The 18,731-nt window shown below is 41.9% G+C and overlaps 1 protein-coding gene across 4 annotated transcripts in view; it reads right to left on the reverse strand.

Moving 5' to 3' along the window:
• Window positions 1-18,731, reverse strand: part of unc5a (unc-5 netrin receptor A) — a 176,621-nt gene that overhangs the window by 10,382 nt on the left and 147,508 nt on the right. For all 4 annotated transcript variants that reach the window (XM_016676130.1, XM_016676131.1, XM_007561579.2 and 1 more), the window contains 3 exons: window positions 14,882-14,969; window positions 14,257-14,425; window positions 10,454-10,687 (listed from right to left, as the gene is read on the reverse strand). In XM_016676130.1, coding sequence (XP_016531616.1) covers window positions 10,454-10,687; window positions 14,257-14,425; window positions 14,882-14,969 — 491 coding nt within the window. The remainder of the gene's footprint in view (window positions 1-10,453; window positions 10,688-14,256; window positions 14,426-14,881; window positions 14,970-18,731) is intronic.

Genomic DNA, 18,731 nt, shown 5'->3' on the forward strand with positions numbered 1-18,731 from the left:
GGCTTCCGGCTACAGCATTTGCATGCAGCCGCTGCACCCCCCCCAGTCGGCCGGCTACCTGGGCTGTGATTAAGTAAGTGATCGAGCCATTAGTCAACCGCTCATTGTTCTCGCATGGTGAAACTCCTTAATTTCATTTTTGTTTTTGTGCCAGGAGAGATTTGTAGATGCATGCTTAATATTTTAATCTCAGTGGGACTTGCTCAGTGGACCATTTGTCGCCATCCAAATGACCATCTGGAATGACATGATAATATCCGCAACATCTTCCTCAGATTTAATTTTATTCGATTTTAGCTGGATGCTGTATGAATCCCTAAAACTGATTTTTTTCCCCCCCAAATATTCTGTGGTACTACTTATTAAATTAGGGCTTTGCATATCTTCTGTGTAAATATAATAGTTTACAAGACTTTCAGCTCCCAGTCCATTTTGTTTAGTTTTGCATAAATTCACAGAATCACCATGAATTGACTGCATTTTTAACCCTGTCAGGATAAATGGATCTTTTAGACAGCGGTAACAGGAATAAAGTCTGAAAATACTAATATTTTCAGACTACCCAATTTTCTTTTCCCCCCTCCATTTCTTAAACGTAAAAACAGATTCCACGAATCCCTCGTCATTTCCAGACAGTGAAGTAACTTTGATTAAAACAGCAATAAAAAAATTAAAAAATTAAAAAAAAAACAGGCCTCTGAAATTAGCGATGTGAGCAGTGTTTCCAAAGAAGATGTGTTATTTGAATCTGTCTGATTGGTGAATAAGATGGCAGCAGGAGGGAAAGCAGCCAGAATGAGCCTCAGAGTCTCACAGATAGACGCATCTGAAAGACGACGGCACCGAACGAGAGACGCGCGTATAGACGGCGGCCATATGCTGAGTGCGACATGCCAGAATGTTTGCCCGTGGTTGTGATTTCAGCAAAGACATCTAATTAAGGAGGAGAATGGCTGTAATTTCTGTGCTCACAACACTGATTCGATTTTCTGCCCCTTTCCTCAGGAATAAGCCAGACTGATTCCAATTATAATGGGAAGGAATCTGTTAATTATCCAGTTGGAATCTCTACCTGCTAAACTCGACGTCCTTCACCGAATGGGCAACTCCGGGTTCAAGCAGGGGAGCCGAGCATTCATGTTTAGTCAACGCGTTGTTAGTTTCCGTCTTATCTTCTCTACGTTGCGCCGCTTGCTTTGAGTCATCCTAATTATTTGCTTTAAATTTTAATGCATGATTATTTAGCTGGAATGCGCTGCCTTTGTGATGCTACCGAGCTCATTCTTGCAGAGAGGGGAGGTCGGACATTGGCTCTGAATGAAAGCATTGAGGTCTAATGAGTTAATAACAGAGGGCAGTGCTTTCTCCACTGAAAAGCCCCCCTGCTATTATGTCTCTTAAACATACAAAAGGCACATTATGCAGGCTTCCAAAGAGGTTCATTTAAACAGTTCTTAAGCACGATTATTTGTTGGTGGGGGGAAGATTAGCATTGCAGATTAGCTGTAGGGCTTTGATCGGGTTTTGACCTATAGGCACCGATCTATAGGTCCGCTTGCAGGAGAAAGAGCGCAGAATGCCAATTATCTTATTACCAACATCTCACTGCAGCAGTGAATACTAAGTCGAAATTGGAGCAGTTTGTCAGTTTAAGCGCTGACATGCAGGAATTACAATCAAAACGGGACTCTGCAGTAACACACAGCACAGCGTGACGCGCCTCCTCCGCCTTTTAGGTGTGGCCTCCCACTTAGCTGTAGGTCAGTTCATTCCTCTATTCTCAGTCAACCCACATGTCGCCATTTTCCCCTTCCTACTGTAATCCAAGGGAGGGACAGATTATTGGCAGAACTCGGTTATTCCAAAAACGAGTTGATAATAAATGAATACGTGTTGTATCTCCTGTTGGCAGCTGGAGTCCAGTGAAAAATAAAGCGTGACACATCACTCTGAGAACTTGAGCTTTAGATAATCATATCAGGAGGAAAGAAAAGTATTTAAAATAAGTTCTTGTATTTCAGGGTTTTTTTTAAACAACCGGGGCCAATTTACCTTTGACTTCAGTGAATAAATAATTAAGAGCAAGGCTGCAGGTTACTTGGAAATTGGATTGATTGTGTCAGGTGTGTGTGTGAGACTTCATCCAACGGGCTGAATACATTATTGGCATTGCAATATTCATAACTAGGAAATAACGTCGAACAAATGCTGCATTCCAAACAGTCTCTAGCGAACATTTGGATGATGATGATGATGATGATATATTGTGCAACTCTTGCTTTGAGGCTCCCTGTTTTTGGAAAAAAAAAAAAAAAAAAGTCCATCTGAATAAAATTTGGATTCGTTTGCAGGATTAAAAACGTTGCTCAAGTTTAAGCTCAGACTTTTTTTAAAGGTACAAAAACGCTCGTCAGGTTTGTTGGCATTTGTGTATTAGTTTATTTCTAAACCAAATAGCCTGGAGAAGATGGCTTCTTTTTCAAACAGGATTTTTAAAACATGGACAAAACAATCAGCACCTGTTCAAACTTCAGGCTGCTTATGTGTATTAGGGGCCTGTGAGTGTGTGTCTGTGTGTGTGTGTGTATCTGTACAGGATTTCAACATATGTTGTGGACTAATAGCCCTCTTTACGCCCCATTATCCTGATAACAAATGACAGTGTGAACTGGCTAATACATGAGGAGCTAAAATTGACCATGCTATTTACTCCTTCTGAGCAAAAACAATGCACGCTTTCGAATATGCTTATCCAATCACACATTAATCACCTTGGAGCTGATTTTGAGTTCATTCGCATTCTCTTCAACTATAAACACGTGGAGCAACGGACGCATTAAGATGCATGAGACGAGCGAGAAATTCAAGAGAGAAGCTCCCTTTTGTTCTGAGGGAATAAAAAAAAAGAAGAAAAAAAAAAGCTCTTGGTGTGTGTGTGTGTGAAGACTGTGAATTCAGAGTCCAATAGAGCCAAGACCACCCCGGCATTCAACGAGCCTGGCTAAAGAGAGCAGGATGGAGCGAAGATGGAGTGAAAAGAGCACGAGAGACAGAGGGAGCTTAACATTTGTGTCTCCAGGTCACTAAAGTGGCCAGCTTTAGCAGGAGAGATAACAGGATTACTGCAATCACGGCCAAAGTTTTCTATGACTTCAACCCTTTTCATTCCCACTCCCTTCACCACTCCTCCTCGCTCCGTTCCCCCCTCTCCCGCCCCCCCGTCCTGCTGGCATAGACCGGAGCTGGAACTGTGATGGACTGGGGCCGGGCTCCACTGGGAAACAAGAGACACTCGTACAGCTAATCTCCTCAGCCTGGTGCTGACAGAAAGAGGTTAGTGGCTGCACCAAATTTTCTCTTGCAATGAAAAAAACTAAACAAAACAGTCAACTGTCAGGAAAAATAAATAAATAAATAAATAAATAAATAAATAAATAAATAAATAAATAAATAAAGCTAAACAAATCAAAAGTATTAGCAAAGCCCTATAATTTGAGACTTGCACAAAGCTGCAGCTTTTTCTTCTCATTGGAAAGGTCAAGCTCTTGGTTGTGGTCTTCTCTTGTACTGGCTTTGTGTATAATAAACTGATTAACTTAACCAGCTCTGATGGGGATTACGAGCTGCGTTTGATCAGTTAATTAGTCAAGCTACATGCTGTCTGAGACGCAGAAGCTGTAATACCCTTATAAACTCTCACCCAACCCTCTACTAATAGCAACACTGTGCCCTCGTGTCTAAAAATGTGCCTTTGCGGGGCCTATCCATTTCCAGAGCAGCTCTTTTCAGGCAAATGTATTTGTTTATAGAGAGTAGGCTGGCTATGTGGGCTCCATAAATCTGTGTATTTGTCAGCAGGATGTGACAGGCTTTTCCTCTCTGACTGAGAGTCTATCAGTCTGAGCTCCAGTGGCCGTGCCCGCTACAGTCAACTCTGATTAATAACTACAAATAGAAGGGACTTGTCTGCTCAGAAATAAATGGGGACTGTATTTGCTTGGGAAAAGATGCACATTTCTGCCTGATAAATCACAGAGGAGGATGAAAGACAACGGCAAGACGGGAGCACAGAAATATAATGTAGGAACAATTTCTCAGCTTGGCTCGGTAATAAAGCTGACTGCCTTGTTTTACTTAATGCCACCAATTACTCGCATGTGCTCTTCTGTCTCGTCTCTCCATCGCTCTGTCTTATCTATATGTATAATTTATTTATTTATTTTTGCTAGAATATCTGTGACTTTTCTGACGGATGGATTAAAAAAAACCTGTTTGTATCACACTCTGCACATGCTTCCTCTCCATCTCTGACACATGAAAGCAAAAGTCTCCTCCTCAGATGTACTTGGCTGCTCTAGTGGTAGCAAAGAAAGTCATAGTGGGAGCACATAAACAGTTTACAAACCTGTGAAAACGAAAATCACAATAATCTCCAGAGGTCAAACGGCGCACGTGGGAATCTGCGGGCAATTATCTAACCAGTGTGACACGCAAATAAACATCCAATTTATATACATTTTACAATCACTGCATGGATAATAGTGACATGTTTTTAGGGTCAAACATTTTAGATATGTGGGGACGACACGGAGTTAAATGTTCAGAGTTTCTGCAGGTTACATTTTTGTAGCATTTCATTGTGCACTGAAGCATTTTATAAACTGTTGAGATCAAATGATTCTGTGTTTTCCTTCTATCTCTTTTAGCTAGCTGCAAAGCTAAAGCTAAAGCTAAAGGAAACGACATGTTGGGAAACCCCTTCAAAGCTAGGATTAGAGGATATGACACACTAGGGAATGCCGGCTTTATGGCATAGCTTGTATCGAGGTTAACAAAGGAGATCACAAAGTGTTCTTGGGTGCCATTTTGTTCTGCAGACAGCATGATCTATGGACCAGCTGTATTTTGGTATTAATAAACAGAATTCATGAATTCAACTCACTGACTCTTCTTCAACCTCATACATCAAGAATTTAGCATGGGGAACGGATCAATTCCAGACAAAACATAATTGAAGAATTTAAAAATGACAAATTTGGGATTTTTATTGAAGTCAACTTGTGCGCGGTCAGTGTTTCACCTGCAGGGATAGTGGTCTTAGTTTACATCAACTGTAGGAATCAGGGAGTCGGTAACAAGATATGAAACTTCAGCCTGGTTGATTTTGAGTATTTAATTCAAAGGTGGGGAAAATGGACAGTAAAAATAACGAGGGCTGAGTCCTGCTCTGCAGCAGAACCTTTGTGGTCCAAGATTGGCTTAAAAGGGAACCAAGACCATAAACACACAGATCCTGTCCTGTCACAGCTTCACTGACAGACTGTATCAGAAAACATAATCATTTTTATTAATCCGTGACACTATCCAGAGGAGACTCAGTTCAAAAGCAGATTTCTGCCATCCTAGAGCCACTGAGCCATGCACAAGCTATTTGATACATTTCTGCAGTGCTGCCACATTTGCATAAGACACTTACTGACAAAAAGTCTGTGGTTATTAGGTTGGAGAAGTGTGTGGATCCACAGGGTGTCACTAATTATCTTCCATGTGAGACAGGTGTTGCATAACAGAACATGTTCCACCCATAAAGTGAATAAAGGACATCCGCTTGAACCGCTATAAAGTTCACTTTGTTTCACTGCATTACATTCGCTTCGGATACTAACACTGGTTGAGCTTTCTGCACATGCAAAAATAATGTGGCGTCAGGTTCGTAAAGCAGCGTTCAAGTAAATAAAGTGGCATTCAAGATAAAGTTGTTATAATCTGCTGTGGAGCCGTCTCCACCGGGACTTTCTGTTAGATCAACTCTACTGAGAACTTTAGTCTCTTTCTGCAAACTGAGGATGTTTGGACTCCTGTCTACAACAGATAAGATACTGACAAGTGGTAACCCCTGCACAGAATCCCACTTAAAAAAAGAAAAAAAAAGAAACACCCTATAAGTCTAAAAACTACAATCATATATTAGCTGCAGGGAAGATATTAGCTTCTAACAGAACCTCACTTCACAAACTCTGAGCCACTCATTCATTATGTGAATAAAAACTAAGATTAAAATACTTGTTTTCCACTTTAACCTAGTCTTTTCATATGCATTAATTTTTAATCACGATTACTAAAGCTCAGCATGTACATTTATGTCATTTATGTACATTATACAAGTGTAAAACAAATGAAAACAAAAAAAAAAATTCCCTTTAAACTCTAGGATTTTAAAATGTTTATATGAACCAAGTTTTATGGGGATGCAATTAAAAATTGACCACAGGGATGTTCTTTCATTTAACCATTACTATTTGACCAAGAAGCAGAGAACACACATGACCTTAAATATGAAAATATTAAACTAGGAACATATTATGATGCATGAATATGAATTTGAAGTCATGTGATTATACTATTTATTTTATTTTATTTATTTGCATAAAAATCCATGTGAAAGTTCAGAATATGTCAGATTTTGGTCCTTTTGAAGATAATTTTGAACATGGCACTGCAGAATTAATGTAAAAACTCTAATATGTTCCATGCAAGATGCTAAAAGGTACTACTAATTATGTTTTTATAAAAAGCAGAACAAAGCAATAAATAAAGTATTAGCTAATTAGCAAACTCATTGTGGCTAAACCAGGTGGGAGTATGAGGTTTATAGAAATTTAGTAATAAAGTTCTGGAAAAGCTAAAATGTGTGAACTAAGAGGAGCGTCTACACAATGTAAAGAGAAAATATCTTAGCAGTTCATATAAAAGCAGACAGTTTGCTAAAGTTAAGCCGCATGAGTGAAGAAATACGAAAAAAAAAATTGTTGAATTAAAAGCTCACGATGATCCCTCAAAAGTCCAAACACATTTCCCCTCCTTACAAAAAAAAAATAAAAAATCTTATTTGTGCTTCAACCTCTGAAAAATAAATCCAACAGAATGTGGGTGGCTTCTAAACCATTGTTCATGTTTGGGTTTTTTTGTTCTAAAGCACAACACTTGACTCCCAAAACGCAGACATGTGGGCGTTCGGGAATAACGCCTAGGTATCGACAAACCCAAAGATAATTTTGTCATCGCTCTGCTGTTCTGTGAAAAACATCCTCGGTTTTTCTATCCTTTGTACACAAGTCTGCGTGTGAAATGCAGAGCATCTCGGGTAAATTTTCCCTTCCTGAAGAGACACCTTCGTTTGCACCTTTCCGGTTAATTAGACGTTGCTGATAGCTGTCTGTGTGCCGGGCTGAAGGCTCGGTTCACCGCAGGTGCTTTTCTGTCAGTCGCGACATGGCGAAACATCAGTGAGGCTCTCCCACCGGTCTAGCTGGGAACAACCCGAGTGCACAGTGAGGGCACAACCAAACGGCGGTCATGTCGCCTCTGCTGCTGTGCCAGCCTTGGCTGGGCCCATCAAGTGTGGGACACACATTAAATATTAACTTAATTGGTCCCCGCAGAGCCCTGCTAACATATGGCAAGCATCAGACGGAAATGTCACCGTTTCCCCAGAGCTCCCGTACACTTAGGATCAAAGACAATACCATTGGTTCTAATCTGCTGTAATAGTGAGATAAGAGTGAGGCAGGCTTAAGTGTGGGATGCATGTGTGTGTGTGTGTCATCCTCCCTGATGGAGGCTTGTCAGAGCAGACTGACAGCCAGCGATGGAGGGAACAGCTCAGCCTTCTTTTTAGTCTCTGCAGTTTTCTTGCTTCAGAACAGCTTTTTCCCCCCCTCCCACTGCCCACTGAACTCCCTTTAGAAGTACAGCTTGCTTAATTCTTGGAAACCTGCCTGAAAAACAAGGTGCTGTAGTCCTGTCAGAACATTCACATATAGTGAAGATGTACTACAGACTAGTACATCCACAGCTACTCCACTGTGCCACCTACTGTGGCATGCTACACTTAACTCTAATGGCAGCCCGAGTGAGGGACTAATCATAAAAGGTGCATTTTAAAGATAGTGATTAGTGATTAGGCCCGACCTCTCCGGGGAAGTTTAATCTCCACTCAAAGTGGTGAATGTACTCGCCAAATGAGCTGCTCCCTTTGTAATAGCACCAAGAGCAGCGTGGAGTCGAGATTACTAAACAGTGAGGGCTGCGCTTTAAATCACTCACTAAAAACTACAAAGCCCCGGAGACGCCGTGGCTTACCACAGAACCAGGTTGGTGTGAGAGACGGGCAGCTAATGCACTCAAGGGCGTCGGGGGAGACGCGGAATATGGCGAGCGCGAGTGCTGAAGTCAACAAGCTCAGATGTCCTTTTCCTGGCTGAGAGAGGCAGAACGAGAGCTAACTAGAGGAAAGGGCGGCGAGAAAGAGGGGTTTTTTTGGCCTCTGAAAGCCTTCCTGCATCCAGTGCTGAACACACAAGGTCACTGCAGCAGTAATGCTCGAGCAAACTGCCACCACGTTAACTGATGATCTGACTGCCGGCGAGCGTATAGCTTGACATCCATCAAACAAATAGTTGTTGGATTTTTTTATTTTTTCTTAAATGTGCCAAATTTCTCACACGTTGCATTAGAAGAACTGTAAAGGCTTTAAATGGATTTAAAAGTGAAGAAAGAGAGATATGATGCCTTGCAAGAATGCACTTCTTCACATTTTGTTATATTGCAACCACGCTCTTTCTGGTGTAATTTATTGGAATTTTTAGTGGTAAAGCATCTCGAAATAGTACAGAATGGTGAAGTTTAAGAGATGGGTGGTTTTCAAAAGTTTTTACAGATTAGTAAGTAAAACTTTATTTATGTAGCACCTTTTAATACAAAATCAGAGAATTTCACAAGAGCCAAAATTGCATAAAAAACAGGACAAATTAATAATTTAAAAAATATGTATTCAACTGGCTTTCTGAGAGGCCACTCAACAGAACATCTTGTCTTCATTTGTCACATGTGAAAATTATATCACATGCAACCATTTGTGTTCAGTCCCCTTCACTCTGATGCCCTCAAATGAAACACAAATGACCCTGAGCATACAGCCTCCATTGCAGTGGGATTCTTCAGAACGAAGCACATTCCCATGTTAAAATGTGAATGGAAAAAATTAAGATCTGTTTGAGAACTTGTTGCTCACAGATGCTCTCCATCCAATCGAACTGAGTTAGTATCATTCAGGTGCTACGAACTTGCATCTTGCATGCTACTGTAGCATCTAAACAAGTGATTGTCATTTGCAGCAGATGCTCAAATCTGACAAAAACACTCCCCAAAATACGAAAAGTTGCAGAGTATGAGGAGAACAGATTAGAAACAGGAGAAAATAGGCATGCACTGCACTTGGTATCACCTTTGCAATGTTTACCATCATTATCTCCATCGCAAGAACTTCTAATATGATGCACCCCTATTGAGCCTGACTGCTTATCAAAGAAGAGACTAATGTTAATAATTCATCAGCTTTTCTTTGCTAAAATGCCACTAAAATACATTAAAGTTTGTGGTTGTAAGGTGACAAAATGAGTGAGAAACACTTTGGCCGCTGTGCGCCAGCAGAGGCATTTGCAGCCTTCACCTTATCATCATCTTCCTGACTTGTGTGCTAATTTCAGCGTGAACTCTGAGTGACTTCAACTGTTTATGTCCTGCAGGCATCGTGATGGTGTTGCACCTTTACATGCGCGGGTCAGCCATTACAGAGCAGCCGAAGTGGAATCTAGTGGAAGAGCCACTTGTGGCTGTGGGTGGTGACAGCGGAGGAGAGGAACAGCTTTTCAGAGTGACTGAGAGGTGTGGAGAGAGACTAAAGGGAGCACTGGGGGTTTGGTGGGGAAAGATTGGGACAGACTCTCCTTTTAATTTACTAATTAACCATGCAAATGAAATCTTAACAGGCTACTCAGAGGCAGTCCTCCAGGGAGGGAGCAAAGGCATTAGCGCTTGATTATACTCTGTCCATGTGGAGAGGGAAAATGGGAAGTAAAATATGTCAGTGCATAAAGTGTTGGAAAACTTATTGGCTTTCAGCAAATGGGCAGAGTTGAGGACATCCTTGAGAAGAACGAAAAAAACAAAAAACAAGCAAACATCCAAACAAAACATAAATCAACACCAATAATCACACCACATGAACAGCATTTCTAATTTGATCTCAGATCGTATAAATCTGTCGCCAATCCTGGCAACAAAAAAAAAAACAAAAAAACAAAAAACTGTCTAAGAAGTAAATAAATTCTCACACTGAAAGCAGCTGAATAAATCAAAGTTTCGTTTTAGTGCATTTATTCAGTCGGTGGGGGTGGGGGGGAAGAAAATTGCTTTTAAGCCAAGTCACCAGAGGCACGATTGTTGGTAGTCCAAATAATTTCTTTAAAATAAACGTACCTGAAGGTGGTTTTTAAATTTCACTTTGCGCTCGGTTTTTTCCGAGTGTCTGCGGACGAATGTTATTACAGGATGTGCTCGAATTAAACAAACGGGTAAACACTCGCTGAAGGCGACGTGAGCGGCAGCTTACCTTGAAGACGTCCTGCGTGTCGTCCATGCAGTACACCCTGATGTTGTACTCCAGCGTGGAGCAGTAGGCGTCGGAGAAGAGGACGAGCCGCAGGCGCTTGGCTGCGCCCATGTGCAGCGACTCTCCCACCAGGGCGAAGGTGCCCAGCTGCTCTGTGAACAGGCGGCACGTCTCGGCCTCAAGCTGGCAGTAATAAGGCTCGGACACCAGCTCCTCCCCCATCAGCAGGACGTCCTGGAGGACAGGAGAAAAAGAAAACAAGATGTGGACGGAAGGTCAAGCACCCAATTTATGTAGGAGGGAAGGGTAATGTGTTGCCTGATGTACGCGTAGGAGTGTGTTTGCAAAGGGCTCGTTAGCAAAGTGGCGCCGCAGAAAGGACCCAAACTACATTGTTCCTGCGGTGTGGCATCAAAGCGAAAGGTCTTCGGGGTAATGTTACATAAAGTTCTAGGCAACAGTTCGGATCAGAGGAAAAAAGCAAATACTTTGTTCTTGCTTCAGATTTCCTTCTCACCGCAAAGCCGCTTACAACACGCCGACGTGAAGCCGCATCCTTCCTCACACGTCCTATAGAATACCCTCAGTTTACTCAATAATGCATGAACGAGATCTTCCACTGACATGAAAGAAGACCCAAACGGATTCCTGGCGAGAACAGATGGTTCTGGAGGAGGAAAAGGTCGCAGAGGTACGGGGATTATTGGGAGTTTGGAAATTTGCTTCTACTTGTTTGGAGAGTCGATACTTGCTCATTTATCTGTAAAACAAACATTGCTGGGCTGCATAGTGGTACAGTTGGCAGCAATGTCGCCTTGCAGTAAGAAGGTTCTGGGTTCGATTCCTGGCCTGGGGTCTTTCTGCATGGAGTTTGTGCATGCATGGGTTCTCTCCGGCTTCCTCCCACAGTCCAAAAACATGACTGTCAGGTTAATTGGTCTCTCTAAATTCTCCTTAGGTGTGTGTGTGTGTGCATGGTTGTTTGTCCTGTCTTTCTCTGTGTTGCCCTGCAATGGACTGGCGACCTGTCCAGGGTGACCCCGCCTCTCGCCCAAAATGTCTCGCTGCAGATAGGCACCAGCAGCCCTCCCAACCCCACTAAGGGACAAGGGTGTTAGAATGAGATCTTCCAAACATTGCTGATTTCTGATAAAAACTAGACCAGCAAGGCGACGCCTTGAATTTCCTGGCTTCGCCACAAAGGATCCTGATGAGGACGGGACATCTGTGAAAATATCCCATTTCAGCCGCGGCACTGCACAGCTTTTATGAGATAATTCCAATGCTCTCTCGGCTAATTTGATGGAGACGAACTGGGCCCAAGGTGACAACATTTTCTCTAAAATCACATCATGCCTGTTGACTGACTCTTCCCATTAGCCCACCATGCTAAAGAGAGAATTGTGCCTGCCAAATGCGCAGCGAGCCCCTCTAGGATCGATTCACACAGACACCATCTACATCAATAGAATTAGTATCGACACGATTCATTTTCTATGCAACCACAATGGAGTCTTATTTCTTTATCGTCTTAATATTTCCGTGGTGAAACAGAAGCTCAGTTTTGCAGCGGAAAGGTTAATTTCTCCATCTGTATGCTTTGTGTTTTCCACATCTCTCCTATTGCGCTACATTTTTGTGGTTTCTCTCCAATAGATCTGCATTACCTGCTCATTTGCATCCATCTGCTTCCTCTTTCTTTCTGCTCTTAGTTTCTGACACACACCCGTGCCTCCTTCCACTCTCATTCTCTCGTCCACCTGGCGCTTCTTTACCGTAGTGGCCAACGCAGTCGGGCTATATTTGGCCCGTCCGATGATTAAAAGTGCTGGTCTAACCTCAGCCTCAGACAGGCCAATCCATCCCACAGACACCCCACCGCTGCCACACGGACGGTGGGGAGAGGCTGAATAATTTATGCACAATATCGAACATGAAAGAAGACCTAGTAACACTCCAAAGCCCACCAGCACCCTTTCCAATCTCTCTGGGTTGTTGAGATGAGTAGACTGCCTCGAACCGGCGTTTGTTTTGTGTGAGGCTGTGTTGCACACCAGGGGCTGTTCTCGGCTAGATTCATTTGCAACATGGGCAACGTTCGAATTTCATGGGTAGAAAAACAGGGAGAAAACTCTGCAAATTGGAAGCAGCAGTCGACAACGGTCAAGGAGCACTCAGAAGAGCACTTTGAGGATGAGTAATTTGCTTAGAGAATTTCTATTTTCACAATCATATTGCCAAGCAAACCTTTAGCTGGAGCGAAGCAGCCGATGGACAGCGTGCAGCGACTTGCAAAAAGTATTCCCACTTCCTTCACCTTCCTTCTGTTGCTTTAAAACTACAAACTTTTTTTGCTTTCTTGGGAGTTTATGTGGCGGACCGACGCAAAAATGAGCATTATTCTGATAAATCTACTTTTGAGCACACTACGTGAAGGTGCATGCGTTTGTTTTCATCCTCCCTTTATTGGGATTCATATCTGTGTCATCAATCTCAGTGTAAATCCAGCTGCTCTGTGAAGACCTCAGAGGTTTGTTAGAGAACATTAGTGAGCAAACAGCTTCATAAAGACCGAGAAACACAGCAGACAGGTCAGGGAGAAAGTTTAAAGCATGGTTAGGTTATAAAACAATGTAACACAGAGCTCTATTCAATCCATCATCTGAAAATGGAAAAAGCCTGGCACAGCTGTAAACCTACTAAGACACGACAATTCACCTACACTGACAGGCCGGGCAAGGACACAAATAATCAGATAAGCAGCCCAAAGTGGGAACCTGGAGGAGCTGCAGGGATCCATTCCACAGCTCACATAGGGGAATCTGTCGACACGATAAATGTTAGTCTTGCACTAGACAAATCCGGTCTATAATGAAGAGAGGTAAGAAAAAGAAATCAATATGTTCTGTTTGCCACGAGCTATGTAAGGAGCGTGGTGAATATGTGGAAGATGGAGCTGTGATTCAATGCGACAAAATTAAACATGCACGTGTGGAACACAATGATCCTTCTGAACACCCAGTTCCCACAGTGAAACATGGAGGTGGCTGTATCATGCTGTGGGACAGGGAAGCTGCTCAGAGAATGGGGGGAGGGGGGTGGATAATGGGAGGAAGCGAAATGCAGAGAAATCCTGGAAGAAAACCTGCCAGGATATGGCAGAGTTTCACCTGCTAACAAGAGCACAACAAACATGCAACCCAAGCTACAAAGCTGTGGTTCAGATCAAAGCATCATCAAGTGATAAATTACCCAAGTCAGTGTTTGGTTTAAACAGTTTTGGAAAGACTGGCCGAAAATCTCAGTGTGAATGTGCAGATTAAACAGATTTACTCCAAAACACATGAAGCTTTAGCTGCAGCAAAAGGTTGTTCTATAAATCATTATCAGAGGCTAAATAGAAACATATTTCACACTTTTCAGGTTTTCAATTGCAAATACTTTGATAGAATTATACAGTACTTTTTACTATTCAGTCAGATAAATTTCAGTAACGTCCATTTTGAGATATGGCATAAAGATGACAAAATGTGAAAAAAAAACAAAAAAAAAAACATGTAGGATGTATAAATACATATATACTTTTTCCAGGCCCTTTAATTTAAACCCTGTGGAGGAGTAGTGAGGAGTACGTTAGGCAGCCGGGTGTGTTGTGGTGTGCATTTCAAGTCACGAGCAGGAAAAGTTTGTACTTTTCACACAGAAACAATCAATAAGTTCAGTAATACTTCACAGTTGCACTGACTAGCGGCTTTGTCTTCCTACAAAAAGGATTTGTGCTGGAGCTGCAGTTAGACTCTCACCTCCCAAGCGCCCTCGTAGTTCTGCTTCTTGAGGCGGACGGCCCAGTTATCCAGGCACGCATCAAAGCAGTGGTCCATGCTGAGGATAACTGGCCGGCTCAGGACCACCCCCGGAGGGCCGCAGCTCACAATGGGGCTCAGGAGGGTCTGGCAGCCGGCCAGCGGTAACCTACGGCGGGAGTGGGGAAGAGGTGGACGCATTAAGATGAAGTGGTTGCAATTATTTCGATATTAGAGAGAATTTACAGCTCTCTTTGAGGCAGGATATGATACTGTCACCTCTGCAAATTATCCAGCAGCTGTAACACGGAATAATTAAAGCCCGCTGCTGGACTCTGAGACGAGGCGGGCCAACGTGAGAGGACCGAAGAAACATTACAGAATGCAACGGCTCCGCTTCCAGAGGATGAGTGCGGCAAGCCAGATAGACGCTGCTTTCCAAACAATTCATTTAACTTAAACAGCGCACATCCTTGTAAAAGGCTATGTTATTTATTTACATCCCTCCTCCACAGCACTGGCAGAGCCTCTTAAGCCGTTCCTAATGGAACAGTAGAGCATCAAAACAAACAGCCTAGTGGCATTCAGGGAAGACTGCCAGTTAAACAGCGCTAAAGAGACCCACCTTAAATCTTCCTTCCGCTGAACAGTGAGATAAATCTCATAGATCTTTCCTCTGGGGATGGCCTCGGGAGGAATGAGCAGGCTGATTCCTAATGCAAATAACAACAAAAGGGAGAGAAGTGAGGTGGAGGGGGGAGGAGGCGTGTGAGCGAGTGGGGGACAGGCTCATTTGTTCTGACTGAACAGTGCTTTTGTCATCTCACAAAGGAAGCCAGCCCACTCGACAAACTGTACGCGTGAAACCCCCCCAAAACTAAACAAAAATCCAAATCTATTCTGAAGGTCAGAGGCAGCCTCCTTCAGGTGCAGCGGATGCAAAATCTGTGCGCCGGCAGCCGTGGCGGCACACGTCCCCGATGTCAACAATTAGCCGAGACAAAAGGCGCGCGCGGCGGCGCGGTTTAAATGTCCTCCGTCTGCCACAAAGTAGATAATTGAGACCATGGAACAGACTACTTCAGGAAAATTGCACTTCCCCAGGAGAGTGTTAGAAAATGCACGTCGGAGAACACAGAGAGACACTGAAGCGGTTTGAGTGCTGCGGCATTCATGTTGTGATTCTTCTGCTAAAATTACCCACTCTGAATGGCATTTAAAAATGTGGGCCAAACAGTGAATGTGACACTATTTTAACAATCTCTCAGTTTTAAACCGGGTCTGTTCGTCATGAGGCTGCGTCGGATTGAGTCGGGCGAAGGTGTCTGAACGTTGGCATCCGCGCCTGGATCTGTAAAGAGCGCTCCCGCTCGCTCTGAAGCCGTGATGAATGACAGAATAACTCCTTTGAGTGAATGCATGCGAGTGTAAGATTTCTTTCCTTCTTGTGTCCCTATGAGAAGACAGGTGCCAATGCGTGGTATAGTCAACATGGCTTTGAGTTAATCCATGCATAAAATATCTGTAAGAGACGGGCAACACACTCACACACACACACACACACACACACCCAGGGAGAGAGCAGTGGTGAAGAAAAACAGGAAAAAAGACCCTTTTCTTCTAGAAGATATTGTCATGCTGGCATCAGCTAATCTGGACAGTCTACAAAGAGCCAAGTGGAAAAACTGTCTCCCAGTATAATTATATAAGCTCTGTACTCTGCTGCTGTAAGGAGAAAAAACCCCAGCAGAATAATCATGGTGGACTTTTTTTTTTTTTTGTCAGAAATTGCATCACTTTAACTGTCTTTACTTCTCCATCCAGCCACTTAGACCATGGATGACATTTGTGGACATGGACTACAATTTCAACTTGTTCCGGCATTAGTCAGAAGCTTGATTGGAATAATTTGTTTGACGTTTTACTCCAGGACTCTTGTCAAGTACAATGTTTTTGCCACAAATTGATTTCATCTCAGAACATTTGCTTTTAACTATTCATGCTGTGCTGTTGAGATGTAGGTTACTGACAAGGCACTGGACCAAATTATTCACTCTAGATTCTGCTAGAGGCAAAATCCTTGCTTTCTCACTTTAATTTTTAAAGCTTCCATGCAGACTTTTCAAAAATATCAATCATAATTACTGTAGTTTATCACACACACAGTACTTCATATTCAGGTTTTGTATTGTTTTTGGTATATTTTTTTTATTATAAATTATTTAATCAAAAAAATTCAACCCACCGATATAAAGCTTCCATGTGAAAAAGTCTCCGGTGACATCATATAAGGGTCAGATCCTTTTGTTTTTAATCAAATTCATCTTTCAAAAATATTTACTCATATTCTGTACACTGTAAAAAAAAATCCATAAAAGTTACAATAAAATACCAGCAGCTGTGGTTGCCAGAATTTTACCGTATTTATGTGGTAAAATTCAACCACAGCTGCTGATGTCTTGTAAATTAGAGATGTTTTTTTTTTTTTTTTTTTACAGTGCACAGTTGCAACCAAATATTTGTGCTATATGTAAGAACATTGTGTGCAGATATGCATTTAGCCAATCAGAAAAATCCAAAGTGGACTTTAAATAAATGCGAATGTTTTGAGTATTTTTATCATCCCTGTTTAGTTCACCTAAACATTCCTTGGCAGTCTCTAACATGGTTTGTTTTGTCAGCAGAGTCAAACTGTATGACTGAAACTCTTAAAGCTTCACAATCTGTGTTGAAATCCTTTAAAAAAAACAAAACACTATGAGTCTGAGAAAAAAGTTAAAACCAATCATCGTCGTTGATAAGCTCAATTCTTCTGCATCTTTGTCGTCATCGCCCCAAACACACACAAAGGAAAATGTCCGATTTGTTTTACTCAATGCGCTTTCTTTTTTTTTTTTTTTTACTGCGCTGGAGAGTATTTTTAACCCATTTGAACATGATGTAATATATTTCTCCGCCAGTTACAGTTTAGCAGGTGTCTCCGGTCCAAATGGGTTGATCACTGGCTAAAACAAGGCTTTTATTGTACTTTTGGGGCCTCATCTTGTCCCCGTGAACGTAATGACTGCTTGTTTCTTGCCTTGCATTAAGTCCTCAAACACATTTGCACGTGTGTTATCCTGGTAAAAACCCATTAGAGGAGCCCATATGAAGGAAGACACCGAGGTGTTTATAGGATTCAGCTGTTCCTAATAAACTCTCCTTGTTAACATCCAGTCGGACACATTAAAGCAGGTGTAATAAAGCAACAGAATGGCCTTTCTCTCAGAGCACTTCTTCATAAACTGTAGCAGCAGATGTTGAATTATTTGGATAATTTATGTATTGTTTGCTTAAAGTTTAGCAGCATTAGAGGAGATTACTTAGATCTCCTTGCCAGACATGAAGAGACAGTGAGTGAATAAAACATTGCTGTCTGTACTGTCTGATTCTGCATGATGGTGAAACTGTTGAATGAACACGCTGAACAGAACGTGCTACATGGACCCGAAGCCTAAACATTTAACTCCTTGGACTAAAATGTTGGTCTGTGGTGCATGTTGTTTATACAGTGTAGTAGCTTTCTTTTATGAGCTTAAAATAAACGAATGAAAACAATATATTTATTTACCTATCTGAATGATGATGTGCGGATCACATCAGCTTTTGTCAGACCAAATAAAGCATTCTTCCCTCTTAAATTATTTCATGTTTTGTCGCGTTACAACCAACTTCAAAGTGCTTTATTTCCATTTTAAATAATAGCACAGTATTATGGACTGGAATGAAAAGGCTGCATAGCTTTTAATTTCTTTTAAAAAATACAATCTGGTCAGTAGAAATTTGCAAAATTTTACACTGTCAGATTTTGCTGCAATTGCAAGTTCAAATCTCTGCCATCAGATTTTTATGGAAATCATCAATTTTTGATGTCTTGCCATGGATCTGAATTTAGGTCCTGACTGTGACTGAGAATGTGTTTTGATCTAAACATTTTCATTTTGCAGCTGCTGGTCGTTGTCCTGCTGGAAGGTGACTCGCTAACAGACCAGCTGAAGAAGAGCATCGTTAGAGCATGATGCTGCCCCCACCATGTAGGGATGATGTTCAGTGTTAGCTTTCCACCACACCTAGCATAGCTGCCAAACATTTACTCTGTCCTCTATTTAAAAATATAAATTTAAACAGGACTTCTTATGGCTTTGCCTCAACATTATTTTTTCCTGCCACTCATATAAAAGGCCGGACTGGGGCTGCGATGTAAGCTGCAGATCTCCAAAGCTCAGGATTGCTCTTATTGCTGAGCCTGTAAGTTTAGGTGGAAGTGAATGTCTTCAGGTCCATAGACTTTCAGTTTTACCACACTTTTTAACATGATGGAGGGAGCAGCGCTCCATGAGATATTCATATTAATTTACATTAGAAATATTAAATATTTCTAATATTTTATATGAGAAATTAATATCTAATATATTACAAACACAATGTTCGGATGG

Source organism: Poecilia formosa, unplaced genomic scaffold (genome assembly GCF_000485575.1).
Source record: "Poecilia formosa unplaced genomic scaffold, Poecilia_formosa-5.1.2 Scaffold128, whole genome shotgun sequence".
NCBI lineage: Eukaryota > Metazoa > Chordata > Actinopteri > Cyprinodontiformes > Poeciliidae > Poecilia > Poecilia formosa.